The sequence below is a fragment of the Bos mutus genome, chromosome 7, assembly GCF_027580195.1.
Source record: "Bos mutus isolate GX-2022 chromosome 7, NWIPB_WYAK_1.1, whole genome shotgun sequence".
Classification (NCBI taxonomy): Eukaryota; Metazoa; Chordata; class Mammalia; order Artiodactyla; family Bovidae; genus Bos; species Bos mutus.
The window spans coordinates 58,502,955-58,521,205 of record NC_091623.1 but is presented as its reverse complement, the minus strand read 5'-3'; the positions used below and the strand labels follow the sequence as shown (position 1 = coordinate 58,521,205).

Here is an 18,251-nt window from a genome sequence, read left to right as displayed (position 1 = left end):
GCCCACCCCCTGGAACATCCAGGTGAGGTGGTGGTGGGCAACAAAAGAGGCCACAGACAAGCAGTACTGGAAACGGTTTTTAATCATAATTAAATACACTGATTGAGTCATAGTAGGATCGGGCTTCCAATCTTCCCCCAAGCTTCCTGGGGCTCAGCTGCCCAGAGCCCCTCCCGGGGCGCAGTTCCGGCTGGGGCCAGGCCCAGCAGTACCAAGGGCTGCTGTCACCGCTCCACTGCCAGGGCCTCGGCCCTTTCCTCCGGAAAGGCGATGTCAAAGATCTCACGGTAGTGCTCCACGAAGTGCACCTCTAGGCCCTCGGTGATGAAGGCAGCCAGGTCATAGAAGTCCTTCTTGTTCTCAGCTGGCAGGACGATGCAGGTCACCCCAGCACGTTTGGCCTGGGAGGGAGGGGTTGGTCAGTGTGGAGGAAAGAGAGGGCTGGGCAGGGAGCCAGACTCCTGGTGCCCGCCCTGCCTTGCATAGGTGAGGAAACAGGCCCTAGGTACCATCGCCAGCCTCCACTCTGGCAGCCTGGGGAGCAGGGCTCAGACTTCTGCTCAGGTGCTCGCAGCCCAGATGCTCCCATACCACAGGTGGGCCTGGAAATACATGCAGTGTGATGTACGTGGTTTCTTAGGTCACTCACCGCACCCACTGCTTTACATTTTGAGGTTTGGCACCTAAAAGTGCATAAGAGCTGAAAGTTCCCACACTACGACCTGCTCCTCAGCCTGACTGCTCCTTGGGGGATGGGGGTTCCCATATGCTGCTTTAAGGATTAGTGGCCCGTGGAAGCTCCCACTCTACAGGTGAGGAAAGCAAGGCCCACACACCCTGCCTGGGGTGTCTCCCTCGTCAGAGCCTCTGGGGACCAGTCTCTTTGAGATACCAGGGTGGAGCATATGAGGGCCAGAACCAGGGTGCCACAGTGAGGTGTGTGGGTGCTCAGAGACAGTAGGGCTCTGTTAGGAAGTCCTCAGTCCAACCTACACACCTGGGGAGACTCCAGGCTCTGGGCTCTTGTCCATCTGCACTGCCTGAGCCCAGGCCCCTGCCACTGTCTCTTGCAGCCGCATTCTCACTGCTCAGCCACTGGGCAGAGATGGAGACCCCAGTCTCAACCTCAAGGAAGGAGCTGAGATGGGCTGGATCAGCCACTGGGGGGCAAGGGGTGGGGAGTCAGGTTGTCAGCTCAATAGAGGCTCCAGGCCAGGCAACCCTGGGTCCAACCTCAAGCCCAAAGAGCCTTACTTTTCCCATCTAAACTCAGCCTGTCACCCTGCCTTTTCCCCTGGAGGTGGGCTCAGCCCTGAGTGATGGCTGTGATGGCCATATGTTATCCGGGTCTCTCTTGCTGAGCCGGTGCAACACTCACCGCGATGGTCTTCTCCTTGATGCCGCCCACAGGCAACACTTTGCCTGTGAGGGAGACCTCGCCCGTCATGGCCAGGTTCTGCCGCACTGGCCGGTCCAAAGCCAGGGAGAGCAGGGCCGTGACGATGGTGCAGCCGGCACTCGGGCCGTCCTTGGGGGTGGCACCCTGCGGGGAGACAGGCAGGTGGGCAGGCAGCCTGGCAGATGTGTGTGTGACCCAGGGCGGGGGATCAGGGTGGGCCTCACCTCAGGCACGTGCAAGTGGATGTGCGAGGTCACCAGGAACTTGTTGGCGGAGTCGTGCTGCATCAGGAAGGCCCTGGCGAAAGTGTAGGCTATGCGGGCGCTCTCCTTCATCACCTCCCCCAGCTGGCCGGTCACCTCCAGGCTCCCATCCTTGTCCCCCTTGTCACTGTCTCTGTCCCTCGGCCGTCTCAGGGACGTCTCAACAAACAGCGTGGAGCCTCCTGGGGACCCAAGGGCAGAGCCATGAACCGGGGCAGAGCCATGAACCGGGGCAGCCCCAGACTCCAGGACAGCTGCCCCCACCACCTGCTCAGCCATTCCCAGTAAAGTTCCTTAACCAGCTCATCCCAGCCTAGAACCTCCTCACCCCTCTATGTTCACACTGTCCCTGCAGCCACCTCCTCGGGGCAGCAGGTGGAGCTGCAGGAATGGACCCAGTTACACGAAAACCTGAAGACCTCTGTGCTGGGCTTCCCAGAGTACTTGCCTGCAGCGCAGAGCCTGCAGGCTCAGGAGCACGGTTCTCTCACTATAGCCCAAATCAGCAGACTCCATGCCCTCAGTCTACTTCCTCTGACACACACCCCCTGCCTGCCTGCAGACATGCATCTCAGCTACATAAGCCCCTGAGCTGCTCTCCCACCACCTTGCAGCTCCCAGACCTCAGGGCCAGTGGGCTCAGCGAGGTCACTTGGACAGGGTTCCCTGAACCCTCTACCCAGAGCTGCCTCTCCTGCAGTGAGGAGCTCTCCTTCAGGCAAACCTGAAAAACAGAAACTCAAAGCTCCTGGCGCTGCTGCTGCCTCAAAGTTCCTGAACCAGCCCTGCGCACTCCTAGCAGCAGGGAAGGGTGTTCAGAGCACCCCACGGTGGACGTGCCCACCTCTCCTGGGGGTGCAGAGGCCACTCACCCATGGCCGTCCAGGCCAGGCCCATGACCACGCCAGGCGGTGTCACGTCATACATGCGCTCCACTGTGAACACCGGCTTCCCCACGAAGTCCTGCAGGTTCTCGGGCGTCACCTCCACGAACTCAGCCTCACCGCTGACAATCTTGTAGGCAGACTTCCGTAACACCTGCGTGGGCACAGTGGGCTGGGGGGTGGCAAGGCCACAGGACCCTGCCGTCCCCAACCTGACCCCAGCTCATCTCCACTCGCCTTTTTACAGTTTGTAAAGCACACATGACCTAAAACCATCTGAACCATTTGTAAGCAGACAGCTCGGTGGCAAAAGTGCACAGGGGCTCTTGTCCAACCACCCTTCCAGAACCCTCTGATCATTAAGCACTCACTCCCCGTTCCCCACTCCCAGCCCTGACCCTACCATCTGCTTCCTGTCTATGGCTGTGACTCCTCTGGGCACCCACTGTGGCATGTGTCCTGTCTGGCTGGGCCCACTTTAGCCATCACGGCCCCAGGCTCCATCCGCCGCTGGGCAGGCAGCTCACCTTCTCCACCTGCTTCTGCAGATTGCGGACACCGCTCTCCCGGCAGTACTGCTTGATGAGGAGGGTCAGCACGTCGGACGACAGCTTGGCCTTGCTCTCGTCCAGGCCACAGAGGGCACGGGCCTGAGGAACCAGGTACCGCTACAGGGAGGAGGAGAGCTGCCGTCAGGGGCCCAAGAGCCTCTCTGGGACCCCCCGCCCAGCCTTCCAAGACCCCTGGCTGTGTAGATGCGGTCACCGAGGTATACCCTGGGCCTGCCCTGAGGAGCCCCTGTCCACTGGGAGTCATCCAGCAATGACAGGGTGTCAGGGAGGCTGCTCCACGAGGCCATGCCTAAGCCAAGACCCAAAGGGTGAGGAATCAGCGAGGCCAGGACGTGAGGTGCAGGCAGCAATCCCTGCAGGTGCCAGGATCCTGAACAGAGGGCTTGGGACCTGCAGACACTAGCCTGCCACCTCCGCATGCTCCCAAGGCTCCAGCCTCTGCTCCTGCTGCATCCTCTGTCCAGATCTGACTCCTGCCCTCCCTCCAGGTGTCATCGTAGGTGCCTCTTCCTCCAGGAAGGCCTCCTTGATCCCCTAGACTTGCTCCTCATACAGAGACTGGTTAGTAGCTGCTGCCCAGTACAGGCAGGGATGGGGAGCAGGTCACAGGCTCCAAGGTCACTCCTGCCACACAGCAGTGGCCGGACAGTCAGTCCGGAGCACTGACCACAGGCCTGATGCATCCCATAGTCCTCATCTTCCTCCTCCAGGGCCCTGAAGGAAGCCCTCCACCCACTCCACCAAGCCTGCCCCTCCTCTGTCCCGTCAAGTCTCCAGGCTGGGGGGGGAGTCCAGCACCCCTGCCACCACCTCAGCCAAGAGCTCTTTTTCTCGCCGCCCACTCCACCAGGGGACACAGAGACTGGGAGCCAGCTCCGGTCACACCTGCAGAAGGCTCAAGGGGACGAGTACACTCAAGTCCATTCTAGAAAGAGAACACTCCGTGAGGAATACAGTCCTCTGGAAAGGAAGCCCGGCTTTCCTGACCGCAGGCTAGCGAAGCCGCCACACCCCGGGCACCAGAAGGGGAAGGACCCCCACCCAGGAGAAGCTTCCTACACAGGTGCAGGCAGAGGCCCGAACCTCAGGTGAGCCTGGGACCAGGAAAAGGCCCAGCAGGCGGTCACAGAACTGGGAACCACAGCCTCCCTGTAAAGCCCACGACTGCGAGTGACTGGGCCTGGACACCAGCCACATGTGTGACATTAAAGGCGGGGGCCTCCTATCAGAGCGGAACTCAGGACCCCAAGATGGGGTGGGGCCCTGAGGCCACAGGTAGGGCTGTGCTGTGTTCAGCACTGTGCTTGCAGAGGTGTCTCCTGTTCTTGTTCTACGGCCTGCGATGTTGGGACACGAGAATTCCCACACAAGCGCTTCCAAGACCCGTGGGGCTTCCCAAGTGACAGGGACAAGAAGAGCAGCCCTTCTTATTCAGGAAAAGCCCCTTCCAGAACACTAAGAATAACAAGGTGATTATTAGCATAGCTGGCTAGGGGCCAGAAGAACCAACGGAGAGACTGGAGGGACAATTTCTGCCCCCAGGGAGGGGAGGGTGCTGGGGTGCTAATCACACACAACCAAGGATCCGATCAATAACCCAAGAAATGGGCCCTTCCCCACACCTTGCCCCAGTGTCTCTTTTTTGGCTGTTCCCTGGTTGAATCCTTTATAATAAACTGGTAACAGTGAATAAACCCATTTCCTGAATTCTGTAGGCTGTTCCAGCAAATTATCAAACCGAGGAGCAGATGGTGGGAACCCCTGACTGACACCTGGTCAGTCTGAGGTAGGAGAGGCCAGGGACTTGGGCCTGCATCCAGGCCGGGGGCTGTGCTCTGCTCTGAGTGCTGACCCTGGGTCTCATGCTATTCCTGGATGCCGAGTCAAGACCACATTGACTCACGCCCCTCAGCGGGAACCGGCAGGTGCAGGGACCCCCACCCCAGCACCTCAGTGTCAGAGGTGTGACTGGCAGGAACGGTTCACACCAGCCTCATCTGCTTCTCGTCATCCCGCCCCATCCCATCTGTCCCTCTGGCACGAGAGCCCCTGAGCAGTACCCTGAGCTCTAGCTAAGGGCCTGGCCCCAAGGGAGCACCTGGCTATTTCCTGAGCCTAGGGCCGGGCTGTGGGTGTCTCACCTCAGCAATGGCGAGCTTCTCCTGGGCCACGTAGCCTGACACGTTGATCATCTCCATGCGGTCCCGCAGTGGCTCGGGGATGGTCTCGGTGATGTTGGCCGTGCAGATGAACAGCACCTGGGGGTGGGGCCGTGAGGTGTGGGGGGACAGGGTGCCCATCCCTCCCCGCTGGCCCAGCCCCGGGCAGGACACGCACCTTGGACAAGTCCACGGGCACGTCCAGGTAGTGGTCCAGGAAGTTTGCATTCTGCTCAGGGTCCAGCAGCTCAAGCAGTGCAGATGAGGGGTCGCCCTGGTAGCCCCGGCCGATCTTGTCCACCTGAAGCGGCAGAAGTGGGCGGGGGTATTGGCCCCTGTCCTGCCTGAGCGCCTGCTCACCAGACACCCCAATGGGAGACAGACCCAGGGGTCAGAGCTGGGGAAGGCGGAGCAGAAGGAAGAGCAGGGGGGCTGGCATGACCATGAGGCTGTGGCAGGGACAGCGCCCTCCAGGGCAAGGCAGGGGCAGTGTCAGGAGACAGCCTGGGAGCAGCAAGGCCACCCCATGACCGGCGCCATGGAAACCGCAGAGGCCATGATTTCACCTTGAACACAGATTCCGTCTGCTCAGCGCCACCTGGAGCTGGGGGCCAGGAAGGCCCAGGGCCCACGTCCAGCCTCGGGAAGGGGTGTGCGCCCAGCCAGGCCCGCCCACCCAGCCCCACGCACCTCGTCTATCAGGACCAGGGGGTTCTCCGTCTTCGTCTTCTTCAGACACTGGATGATCTTGCCCGGCATGGCACCCACGTACGTCCGCCTGGGGAAGAGGGCAAGGCGGGGTGGTGGGTGCCCCAGCATCTGGGCTAGCCACACCAGCGCCTGAGGCCCAGCTCCCTGGAGCTCCAGGACGCTCATGTGAGACACATGGGCCCCCTCGAGAGCTGCCCAGAGAGGAGACACGCAGCACAGGGGGCCCAGCAGAAGATAAATGCTTCTGTGCTGTGCAGGTGGGCAGAGCACTAGATCACCCCTCCCCCAGCTCAGGCAGGAAGCACAGGGAACAGGTTCACAGCCAAGTCTCACTCATCCCTCTAGATAGCAAAACCCAGCCTGCATGGCCTGACTCAGCAGAAGGACAGAGTGGGGAGCAGCTGCGGCCTGTGGCAGCAACGTCTCCAATGCCTGGGTCCCCAGGGTCCCCAGGCCCAGGGCCCAGCCGGCACATGCTTTCAGGAGGACTACTGCCAGGAAGACCTGCGGGTCCCAATGTCCAGTACTGTCCGTGTTTTTAGAAAAACCAGAAAAGTAATTTAGACACAGATTTAACCCTTCTTTGAACACCACCAGATAAAGGTATGCTCCAAGTCAGCTCGGAGCAGACACTCATGTATCTGTTGTGCTTGTGTCTCACTGAGCCCGGCTTTTCAGAGACCCACCCTCTGCAGAGGCCAACAGGGCGCGAAGCCCTGGAACACAACACCCTGAACGTCCCACTGAAGGGTGCCATGCACGGACCAGGTGGCTGTTAAGAGCCCGCACACAGGGAACACCAGCCCCCGCTCTGTGCCTGACAAGGGAGCAAAGAACCAAGACAGGCCCTGAGTCTTCACCTGGGAGACCTCCCACTCTAGTGCCCGGCCCTGGCCACGACACAGCTCCCGAACTTCGGCCAGTGCTGTGGGGAGCTGAGCTGGTGGGATGCGAGCTGGAGCCATGCAGCTGTCTACTGACAGCCTGGCCGAGAGGCTCTCCCAGTGACTGAGAAGCCGAGATTTTGAGCTAATGTTTGAGCACCTCGATCAAGCCAGGCCTGAAGTCAGTCAACACCTTTTTAATTACCTACTCCTGTGTGCAGTTTGCTGCTTGTCCCCATCATGATACCAGAGCAGGAACAGACCCAGGAAAAGGCAGGCTGACAGGAGAGGTGAGCTCTGGGGGGTGTGGGGGGCAGACCTACCTGTGCCCCTTGATCTCAGCCACATCTGTCATGCCTCCAACACTGAAGCGGAAGTACTCCCGGTTCAGGGCACGGGCGATGGAGCGGGCGATGCTGGTCTTGCCCACGCCCGGGGGGCCATAGAAGCAGAGGATCTTGCCTTGGGTGGAACCCCGGAGCTGGCTGACGGCAATGAACTCCTGTGTGCAGAGGCAACTGTATGAGACAGTGCCGGACTTTCTGAAGGGCAAGGGGCCCCACCTGGCCTGAGGCTCCCCATGGCTAGGCACCTGGGGCTGCGGGAAGGGACAGCGCCTGGCCTGGAGGAGCCAAGCTGGCCAGACTGTGATTTGTCACAGGGATGGACAACGTGTGGCACCAACAGGACAAGCAGGCACCAGGGGATGTGGGGACTGACTGGGGGGTGACCCCAATGCCAGGCCCACCAGCCCTCAGCCAGATGCCTCTGCCCCATTTCCTCCGCTCAGGAGCACGATTTTTATCCCCCTGGTGGATGTGGGCCCCCAGTGGCCCCTAGCACCTCTAAGCCACTCCAGCACTGGTGCCTCAGGCCCTGCTGACGCCACTCCAGCCCTGCCACGGCCAAGCCCCTCCCAGAGCCTAGACTCACAGGGGACTCCTCAGGGTCTCCCCAGCTGCACAGGGAGTCCTGGGTCGCAGCAGGAGGCCCCGACGAGGGCATGGGCGGGGCGGGGGCGGGGCCTCACCAGGATGCGCTTCTTGACGTCCTCCATGCCGTAGTGGTCCTCCTCCAGCACCGCCTGGGCCCGCGCCAGATCTAGGTTCTCGTCGCTGTGCTTGCCCCACGGGATGGACGTCAGCCAGTCCAAGTAGTTGCGGGTGACGCTACCACGGGACAGGTGAGAGCCGGTGAGCGGGCCCTGCGCGCCGCCTGCCTCCCCAGCTGCACACCCAGGCGCTGGGACCCAGGCACCCAACACTGGAACTGCACAGCCTGCGCTGGACAGGCCGCCCGCCTCACCTACGGCTCCAGGCAGGCACCGTGTGTGTCATACCGGGAAGGTCTGTACTAACCCTGCCTCAGCAGGTGATAAAGTACTTCTTAATTAAAGCATGTAACGTACTTTTTTGTTTTTTTAGACAGAATGCAATTGCATACTTAAACTACAGTACAGGGTAAACATAACTTTTACATTCAACAGGAAAACCGACAAAATTCACATGACTCACTTTCCTGCCGTGAACCAAGCCTGCGCTGTCCTGAGGTCTGCCTGTGTGGGTGCAGCTCCTGGCCCAGAGGCTCAGTGAGCATGGGGATGGCTCAGAGTCCCACAGCTCAGGAGGGGCCAGCGATGAGAACAACCTGACCCAGCCCAAGTGGGGAAATTGAGGCCTGGAGCTGTGACCCGGGGACAGAGGAACCCCTCTTAAGGGGCCTGAGGAGGAGCAGGCAGGAAGGGCAATCAGAGGAGGACCCGGACAACAGAAGCAGAGGTGGAGTGACGCTCTGAAGGAGGATGGGCTGGGCGCGAGGAATGTTTCCGAGAAGCTGGAAGAGGCTAGAAACAATTCCCCCGAGGCCTCCAGAAGGAACCCATCCTTCTCATCACACCAGAAATGAGGGTCTCTGCCTCCAGACCCGAAGAGAAGTCGATGCTGTCTGGGGCACTACGTGTGTGGTCCACCCTGATGTGAATGTGGGGAATGCACTGCTGCCCCAGGGAGAGAAGCTGGGAGTCTCTCTGGTGTACAGGCCTGCGGCATCTGGGGAAACCAGGGAGTCCCAGGGTCCCTGAGCAAGAGAGCAGACCCCACCAGACACCCTGATCAGACAGGGGCCTAACACAGCAGCCTGGGAAGCCCGCCCCTTTGAGAAGCTGTCCCGGAGCAGCGCCCAGGCAGAGTCAGAAGCATCACATGGTGCCCTGACCCCTTAGCCGCCACTCTGACCCCCAGCCAGCGTGCACAGGAGAAGGCCAGCCAGGCAAGACCAGGAAGACACTCGTTTTCTGACTCTCAAAGCTGCCAGAGGAGACCAGGGAACAGAAGGTCAGGGGAGGGGCTGGCCTTGGGGCACTGGCCCTGGGGACTCCTGGTCCTGACGGGTGGCACAGGCTTGCAGCCCAACGTCCCTGGCTTCAAATCCGTCCCCATTTACCAGCCCAGGGGTGGGGGCACTGATTTAACTTCTCCAAGCCACGATTCCTTCATCTGTGAAACAAGAGTGACAAGAGACCCAGCCCCCACAGGGACCACACGAGAGCACTAAACATGTGTGGTGACAAGAACATGCCCGAGGGCCCCCACTGTCCTGGCCTTCCAGGGTCAAATCCTGGCCCCCCACGCCAGGCCCCTCAGCACTTGCTCACTTGAACTCGGAGGAATGGTTGTCCAGCAGGCCCAGCTTGCTCAGCTCCTCGTCCACCACGTCCATGACATGCTTGGGGACCACGAGCTCCTTGAGCCGCTCACGGAACTTCTCCTCGATGGCGTCCTTGTCATCCTTCTCCAGGCCTAGCTCCTTCTTGATGATCTTCAGCTGCTCCTGCAGCAGGTACTTGCGGTGTGTCTGCTTGATCTTCTCCTCCACCTGTGGGGCCCAGGCCACTGTCAGACCAGAGGAGGGGGCCGAGGCCTGAGTGGGCCTGCCACATCCTCGGGACCCAGGAGACAAACCTGGGACACTCAGCCTCCAACGGCCCTCACCTTCAACCTGGAGTCCCCGCACACGAGTCTCGCGATAAGTGACCCCAACTTCCAGGGGAGGAAGGGATCTGCCCTTCAATCCTGGTTACAATCAGGGAAAGCCGGACCTGATGCCAGCATGTCCCCGACACTCATCAAAGTGGTGTCACCCTCTCTCTAAAAGCTGACACAGCAGGACACAGGCTCAACACTGGCGCCTGCCCCGAGTCATGCTGCCCTGCATATTGACAGCTGCCTCGTGGCTTTTCCAATGAAAGATGCAATACAACTTTTTTACCTAACATAGAATCAAGTGATATGATGGCCTATGTTGGAAATGAATCTAAAATAAGAGTATTTGCATAACTAATTCACTTTGGTGTATAGCAGTGACTAATATGTCACTGTAAGTCAACTATACTCTAGTAAAACTTTTCTTAAAAAACTAAACAATAAAAGTGACCTAAATCTGGAAAAGGTTAAACGGACAGTCCGAGCAGCCAAGGTAGGCCTCCACCAGCCGAGTATGGGGAAAGTCCCTTCAACCTTTCCTAGGCTGCTTCCCAATTTCTAGGTTCCCCCAGAGCTCCCTGGACAGTCAGGGGAGCTCTCACTGTGCACAGCTCCTGGCCCCAGTGTGATGGTGCCATGAGTTTGCAACCTCTGCTCACCTCCCGGCCCAGGCGCTGCTGCAGCTTGCTCAGTTCAAACTCCTTCTTGAGAAGGGACAGGGCCTTATACAGCCGCTTTGGAATCTGCCGAGAAAGGGAAGATCATGTGTGCAGGCTGAGGGTTGGGGGGCAGGGGAAGCAGGGCACAGGAAGTATGAGCTCTAGCAAGTGGACAGGCCACGCCTCCCCAAATCCGAGAGGCCTGCCCCCTCGGTCCCAGGGCTCCAGCCAGGCCCGCAGGGACCAGGACGTTGGCAGGGGCACTGCTTCTAATGTTGAGTCTGGGGACAACCCAAACACGCCACCGACTGAATGATGGGCACTGCCCAGGAGGACACCGCGCGGTACTACCAAGAACCAGGGGTCGGAGGCAGACGGAAGGAGGCGGGCTAACGTGAAACCGCCCCACAACAAGGCCCAAGAGCAGCAGCCAGTGGGGGAGGCCCCCGGCCGCACTCACGTTGGTCTCCTCCAGGACTTCCTGCAGCTCGTGGGACTCGGCCCCCGTCAGCGCTGCGCCCATGTCGCTCAGGTAGATGGGGTTGTCCACCACCCTGTGGCCGGCCTGCATCATCTGCAGCACTGACTCCCTGCAAGGGACCCAGGCGCTGCACCAGGGCACCGACCGCCACTGCGGCCACACCTCCTGACGCGCTCTCCCATCTGCCGACAACTGAAGCATGAAGCCGCTCCCCCGACCCGGGCTACGTCAGGAGCCCCCGAGCAGGACACGCCTGGGCCAGCCCCGGCCTCCGGGAGAGTGCATGAGACCAACCTGTAGAGTGGGTTCAAGGCGATGATGTCCCTGATGGTCTTCACGATCTCCGCAGTCAGCGCCTAGTGAGCAGGGAAGCCCCAAGCGTGGGTCACCGGACCAGAGGGGGCTGCAGCCCCCGGCCCCTCCCCTCTGCCCTGGACCCAGATCCTCCACAGCAGCTGAAGCCCTGGCCCACTTCCCACCTGCCAGCCGCTGGCTCCTCCCAGGACTCCTGGGGGAACACGGCCCTCTGCCCCCCAACACCCCTGCACTCACCTTCACCTCCTCCGTGACCTGGAAGTCCTCGTGGGCCACATTCTCCACCTCCACCATGAGCACCTCGCCGGCGGGGCTGGGACCAGGCCCCACCACCACCTCCAGTGGCCGCTTGGTGGCCCCGTCCTCTTCTGCCTCTTTCTTGCCCCGCTTGGGCTTCTTGCGCAGCTTCTGCTTGTTCTCACCCTCGGGCTCCTCAGGCTCCACCTCCAGCTGTCGGTTGATGTGAACCCTGAAGACAGGAGGAGGGGGTAAAGCCACCACCAAGGTGGGGTGGGGGGATTCTGCCTGCACGCTCCTCTGCAGTGTCCATGACTGAAGGGCCCACTGGGCCCAGACCCCTGCAGCCACCAGGCCTGAGGCTCGCTGCCATCTCAGAACCCAAGAACCTCCACCCTGGGACTCCAGCCAACCCATCCATTTCAACACCTACGGCCCCCCGGGAAAAAGGAAGCCAGTGGCAGCCCACCTCCAGGGTTCATCCAGGACTCTGCCTGCCCCTCCCTCAGCCTCCAGCGCACCCCTCAGTGGCTCTTGCACACCATTCAGGTTCAAGGGCGCCTCCACCAAGAGGCTCTCCCTGACCTCTCAACGTGAAGTCCAGCCCCACCTGCACAATCACCCAGCACCGCCCTCCATCTTTGTTTCTCCCACAAAGCACCTGCCACCATCAGAATTCAGCTTGTGACCTGTTCTCCCCACTCGGGGTGAGCTCCCCAAGGTGGGTCCCTCACCTGCTGCTCCACCCCGATAGCCCAGCAGACAACAGGCCGGGCGTCACTGCTGCGCTGGCTCCTTTCTACCTGCAGGCTAACTGACAACAGCACCCTCTTAAAGAGCAGGCCTGAGAGGTACCAGGGGTGTGGACTCAGCGCCCAGCAGACACCCAGGGTGCGCAGAGAAAAGGCGGTGGGGATTCAGTGAGCCCTGGGGCGGCCTGGCCTCAAAGGCCAGCAGCACTCATTCTACAAGGCACCCTGCAGGTGAGCAGGGCATTGAGGAGCTGCCGTGTCTTTATTAATTCTGGTTGCACCTTATTCTGTTTCTCCTGAGCCATGACTCCTCCCAGGAGACAAAGGTGCAGGCTCTTTCCTAAAACAGACTCTAACAGACTCCTAACACGAAGACGGGCATGGTAATCAGCGCAGCCACCTGGACGGTCCACAGATGCGCTGCTAGCCCAGATTGTTTCCCGGATGCGCTCTGCAGGGTGACAGGGAACAGGGCTCCATGGGACTTCCCTGGTGTCCAGTGGCTAAGACTCCGCACTCCCGATGCAGGGGGCCTGGGTTCGATCCCTGATCAGGTAACTGGATCCCGAATGCCATGCGGCACAGTCAAGAAAAACCCTAACCAACCAACCAAAAAACCCCGCAACCTGCCAAGTTGAATGGAGCTGCAGACATGGGCAGGGATGGCGGGCCAACACCCAGACGTGGGAGACACGGCAACATGCCAGCTTCCGTTTTGTGGTGCTTTGTGGACTAATAAGCATGAGAGATGGCTTCTCCCTGACCACCCAAAGTACTGCTTTAAGAGAAGGGCCCTGAGATTGGGGATGGGGACCCACCCCCAGCTGTGGCCGCTCCTCCCGTCCCGCCCCCGCACCTCCGGTGTCCCATGACGATCATGCGCAGCTTGTCCCCCAGGTCCTGCATTTCGTGGATCTGCACGAACGTCCCCGTGTGGTAGATCTCATCCAGGTTCTCGACCACGTCAGACTCATTGCTGAGGGAGAGGGACACGTGGCACATGGGCACAGGTGCTCTGGCTCTCTCAGGAGCAGAGAAACACCCATCCTGGCCTTGACCACCTGGCTCCCACTGGCACTCTAGGATGCAGGGTTACTGCACACAGGCAGACAGGGCCATATGGACCTGGCCTTTGGTTCCATACTGCCTCTTTTGGAGCCGGCCTAGAACATGCCTTCTGACTCTGAAGTGGAACTAAATCCTACCCAGAAGTGAGGTGGATGAGTCCTGAGCCCCCACACCTGCCCACCTAGCTCTGCTCTGAAGTGGCCTTGCTCTGGTCTGACACGGGGGATCATTGAGGTTAATTTCCCCCCACCTGAACTACACACAAGGCCCAGGGCTCAGGGCGGAATCTTAGCCCCATCTAAAAAAGGATGCTCAGCTCTTGGTCTTGTCCCCTGTAGCTTTTGCTAGGTTTGTTTCAGGTCAAGGGCCAGAGGTCTAGGCTACTCTACCGATCGGGCTCTGTGGGGAGCTACACTCCAGGGTGGTCTCAACAAAAGGGTGAGGGGGAAATTACACTTACTTGTCATCTTTCTTTAGAAAGACGCCAGCATACGGCTGGGCAAGGCGGACTTTCCTTCTTAGCAGCTCAACCAGCTTCTTATTTTTAACCTAGTATGACAACAACCCCAAAGTGAAACACAGGGTAGGTTTTTCTGGCTGATATTTTGACAGCAACTCTAGCATTCTCAGTGCTACACTCTGGAGATGCACTAGTCTGATCCAGGACTAACCTACACGGTTCAAGAACTCCTGAACCAAAAAGAAAAGAGAGGACGGGTGTGGAGAATGGAGTGGGGCAGTGCTGGCGAGCCGCACTCCTTAGTTTTTTTCCCTCTTGCTAAAAGGAAAACTCAAAGGAGATGAACAGCCAAAGCCAAGAAATTGATTTCACATCCCCTTCCCAGAGCTGGTTCTGCGGGGAAATGCGTTGGCTTGAAAGTCTAAACCTTCTGCTCTTGTCAGGAGGACAACAGTAAATGTGCATAACTCAACTGTGACACACTCCACAGGCTAATAATTTTCATGGACAGTTATCCCAATCCCATCTATATCCCATATATTGATCATCCAACCCCGCCCCCCTCAATCACAGCACATTCTCATGTTGTTTTATTGGCAGATAGAGGGCTCATGTTTCCCAGGAAACAGCTGCTGGGGAGGAGCACAGATGTCCTTAGGGCTCAGACGATTCCCTTCAAGCCCCTGTTCATTCCCAGGCCAGACCTGAACTCAACTTAATGGCCCTCAAACTTTGGCACAAATCAGAACCACCGGGAGGATTTTTTTTTTTAAAGAACAGACGGCTGGGCCCCAATCTCTGAAGTATCTGATCTGCTGGGGGCTGGAATGGGCCTGGGATTCTGCATTTCAAGCGAGCTCCCAGGGGATGCTGCTGTTTTCAGGGACCAGACTTTAAGAAGCAGTGCTAGCTCGCTCCATGACCACATGTTATGGGGATTCCTAACACTCTAAAGGCATTCTTTCCAGGATAAAGGCCCATGACATCCATCAGGAGGATACCTGACCCACCCAAACTTAAGAGTCACTGGCCTACACTCAGAGGCTACTGATAAGGAGATGCTACTGGGGCAAGTTAGCCACAGACAGGGTCAACTTCAACATCAAGATAATCCCAACTTTGCTAACAAGTTCAGATTTACTTATTAAATACTCTGGAAGCTCCCAATTTCTCCTCTGTTAACAGGTGACTGCTGCATCTTTATTTTGACCACACTGCACAGGATTATCGGAGAAGGCAATGGCAACCCACTCCAGTATTCTTGCCTGGGAAATCCCATGGATGGAGGAGCCTGGTAGGCTACAGTCCATGGGGTCTTGAAGAGTCGGACACAACTGAGCGACTTCACTTTCAAGCACTGGAGAAGGAAATGGCAACCCACTCCAGTGTTCTTGCCTGGAGAATCCCAGGGACGGGAGGCTGGTGGGCTGCCGTCTATGGGGTCGCACAGAGTCGGACACAACTGAAGCGACTTAGGAGCAGCAGCACAGGATTATAGCTTCCTGACTAGGGATCAAACCTGTGCCCCCTGCATTGGAAGCTCCTAGTCTTAACCACTGGACCACCAAGGAAGTCCCCTGACCCTTGCATCTTAACACCTGGCCCCTTCCTTTGGCAGGACTCCTTTTCCTTATTTGCAAGGTAACAGCAATAGAACTGGAGGAGAAAATGGCAACCCACTCTCAGTATTCTTGCCTGGAAAAATCCCCTGGACAGAGAAGCCCAGCGGAGTACAGTCCATGGGGCAGCAGAGGGTGTGACACAACTGAGTGACTGAGTACAGCAATAGAAATACTCCATGTGCGTTCCACAAGCCAGCCTCATACCATCTGCATCAACTCCTATAACCCTCTTGGCTAGCCCTAGGTGGGCAGACAGGGTCTCTTGAAAGAATCTTATCCCTGCTTGGGCACTGGGGACAGGAGGCAGGTGCCACTTTGCAAGGCTGAGGGGACCATACCTGCCAAACAGTCCTGGCCCCAGAGGCCTGGAGGGTAGAGGACAGCTGGCAGTGGGAGACAAGGATGAAAAAAAGACCCACAAGGGTCATCTCTGAGGTGTCAGAGCACACCATAGAGGAAACAGCAGCCACTTCTTATGAAGGTGTATGAAGCACCATGTATGGTTCTAAGTCCCCTACATGTGACCTTATTTACCTCCCATCACAGCTCTAAGAAATGAGGGATTGCCCATTTCACGGATGAGGCAATGGAGGCCCAGAGAACATCTTGCCCAAGGCTATCAAGCTGGGGGCAGAGGGACCAGGATATGAAGCCCCAAGGTCTGGCCTTAGGGCCTGCCAGTAATCACTATTTAACATCAGAGAACGCCCTTGGAAGGGCAGCTCAGACGCATGCAATCAGCAGTTCCAGGGTGGGGATGTCTTTCTGTCCCCTGCTTGCTGACTGAATGCTGTCCCTCTGCTTTCCAAGGGATCCCTGAAATTTATGCAGCAAAGATGGGAGTGTGAGGGGAGGAGGGTGAATGCAGACACGGCTGACTCATTGTATGACCTTGCTTAGACAGTTAACAGATAACCTCCTCCACAGACTCGTTTCCACATCATTAAAGAAAAGATGGGGGCGGGTGGGGAAGAAAGCAGGCATTCAGGTTCTTCCTACTCTAAAAACTCAAGGTCTGGACTTCCCAGAAGGTCCAGTGGTTAAATATCCACCTGCCAATGCAGAAGACACAGGTTCAATCCCTGGTCTGGGAAGATCCCACATGCTGTGGGGCAACTAAGCCCGAGAGCAACTACTGAGCCCACACTCTAGAGCCCGTGCTGTGCAACGAGAGAAGCCACTGCAGTGAGAAGCCCTCAAAAGGCAACAAAGCGTAGCCCCTACTTGACGCAACTAGAGAAAACCCAAGTGCAGCAACGAAGACCAAGCACAGCCAAAAAAATAAACAAAAAAAAGCTCAAGTTCCTTGCACTCTTGCTTTCTATTACATCACCCCGGTCCACTTGCCCCACCCCCTAAGCCATGGCTCTTACTGTCTCTTCCACCAGAATGTAAGTCTCTGAGGCAGAGGGCTGTGTCTAACTTGTTCTGCTGAATCCTCAGCCTGCTGCATGGTAACAAGTCAAGAACACTCTGCCTGACTGCATTGCTCAGGCATGTCCAATTCTTTGCGACCCTATGAACTATATATATAGCCCAAAAGGCTCCTCTGTTCATGGGATTCTCCAGGCAAGAATACTGGAGTGGATCCTCCAAGGGGATCTTCCCTACCCAGAGATTCAACTCACGTCTCCTGCAGTGTAGGTGAATTCTTTACCGCTTCGAGGCACCCTGGAAGCCCAAAGAACACTCTACTGAATGAATAAATCCGACAACATCCTCCTGCCACCTTCCTCCTAAAATTCCTCTACAATCTCTCGCTCAATCATTCTCTGTACTACTAATGACCTCCCGATACAGAATTAACTTACTACTCTTATTTATGCTTCTCTAATCCCCGCTGGAACCTAAACTCCAAAAGCATGAATGTGTGCCCGTTTTGCTCACTGCTGTATCCCTTAGACTTACAACCGCACCTGGCCCATGACCTCAATGAACATATAATGAAGGTATGAGGAAGGCGGATAGCCCTGGGGGAAGAGTGTCACAAAACAGCTACGGAGAAACCCGCAGAAAAGTAACTGAGCGGCAAGACTGTTCTGATCCTTCCCGGCACCAAATTTCTATGACTGGGAGTCTATTGGACAATCCTAAGCTCACTGGATTCAACTTTCTTGAAGGGATCTGAAAGGGGAAGAAATCTAGCTCAAGCTCATGGAGCTAGTGCTGAGAAGACTCGTACTCGAACTCCAGGCCTTGGAGAAGCTTCGCTCCTGGAAAAAGTTGCTGGGGTATGAAGGTGGTAAATGATCCCTCGGTCCAACCCGCGGCTTGCAGACATGGGGAAACCGAGGCCTTGGGCGGGGCGCTCATTACCTCAACAATCTTGATAAAGCGCGGGAACACTGGGTTGCGAGTAACGGCGATGAGCGGCAGGTGCGGGAATACGTCCGGGATCATCATCGGCGTCAGCGCCGTTATGACAGGGCCCTCCCCGCCGCCCGCGCTGCCTCCCACGCCCGAGGCCCCGTCCTCGGCGCCGCCCTCGGATGCATCCTCGCCTCCCGAGAAGGCGCCGCCGCCGCTGCGGTTGTTCGCCTCCCAAAGTCCCCGCCAGTGGCCCGCGGCCGCGGGGCTTTGGCCCCACAGCGCCCAGGGAGGCGAAGCGTCGCAGGCCCTCCGGCCTCTGGGCAACCAAGCTCTGGCCGCAGTCGGGACCCGCCCCCCGGCGGCGGCCAGTAGCGGCCGCCGAAGCGTCCAACACCTTGCAGCTCCCCACAGCCGCACACAGCCTGTGCCCCCCGCCATGGCCCGGCCATCCTGGCGGCGCGTAAGACTTGCGTCATTTCCCCGGGCCCGGCTGG

The 18,251-nt window shown here is 58.2% G+C and overlaps 1 protein-coding gene across 1 annotated transcript; it reads right to left on the bottom strand.

Moving 5' to 3' along the window:
• Positions 1 to 64: 64 nt before the first annotated feature.
• LONP1 (lon peptidase 1, mitochondrial) lies at positions 65 to 18,214 on the bottom strand. Its single transcript, XM_014480106.2, has 18 exons — positions 17,764 to 18,214; positions 13,826 to 13,914; positions 13,154 to 13,273; positions 11,546 to 11,777; positions 11,288 to 11,349; positions 10,973 to 11,102; positions 10,513 to 10,596; positions 9,526 to 9,746; positions 7,903 to 8,041; positions 7,196 to 7,374; positions 5,968 to 6,055; positions 5,456 to 5,578; positions 5,260 to 5,376; positions 3,074 to 3,214; positions 2,535 to 2,700; positions 1,624 to 1,844; positions 1,379 to 1,543; positions 65 to 401 (listed from the first exon to the last, which is right to left on the bottom strand). Exons 1-18 carry the CDS (start codon positions 18,193 to 18,195, stop codon positions 225 to 227), a joined length of 2,886 nt encoding a protein of 961 aa, XP_014335592.2. The 5' UTR covers positions 18,196 to 18,214; the 3' UTR covers positions 65 to 224.
• Between the last annotated feature and the right edge of the window lie 37 nt (positions 18,215 to 18,251).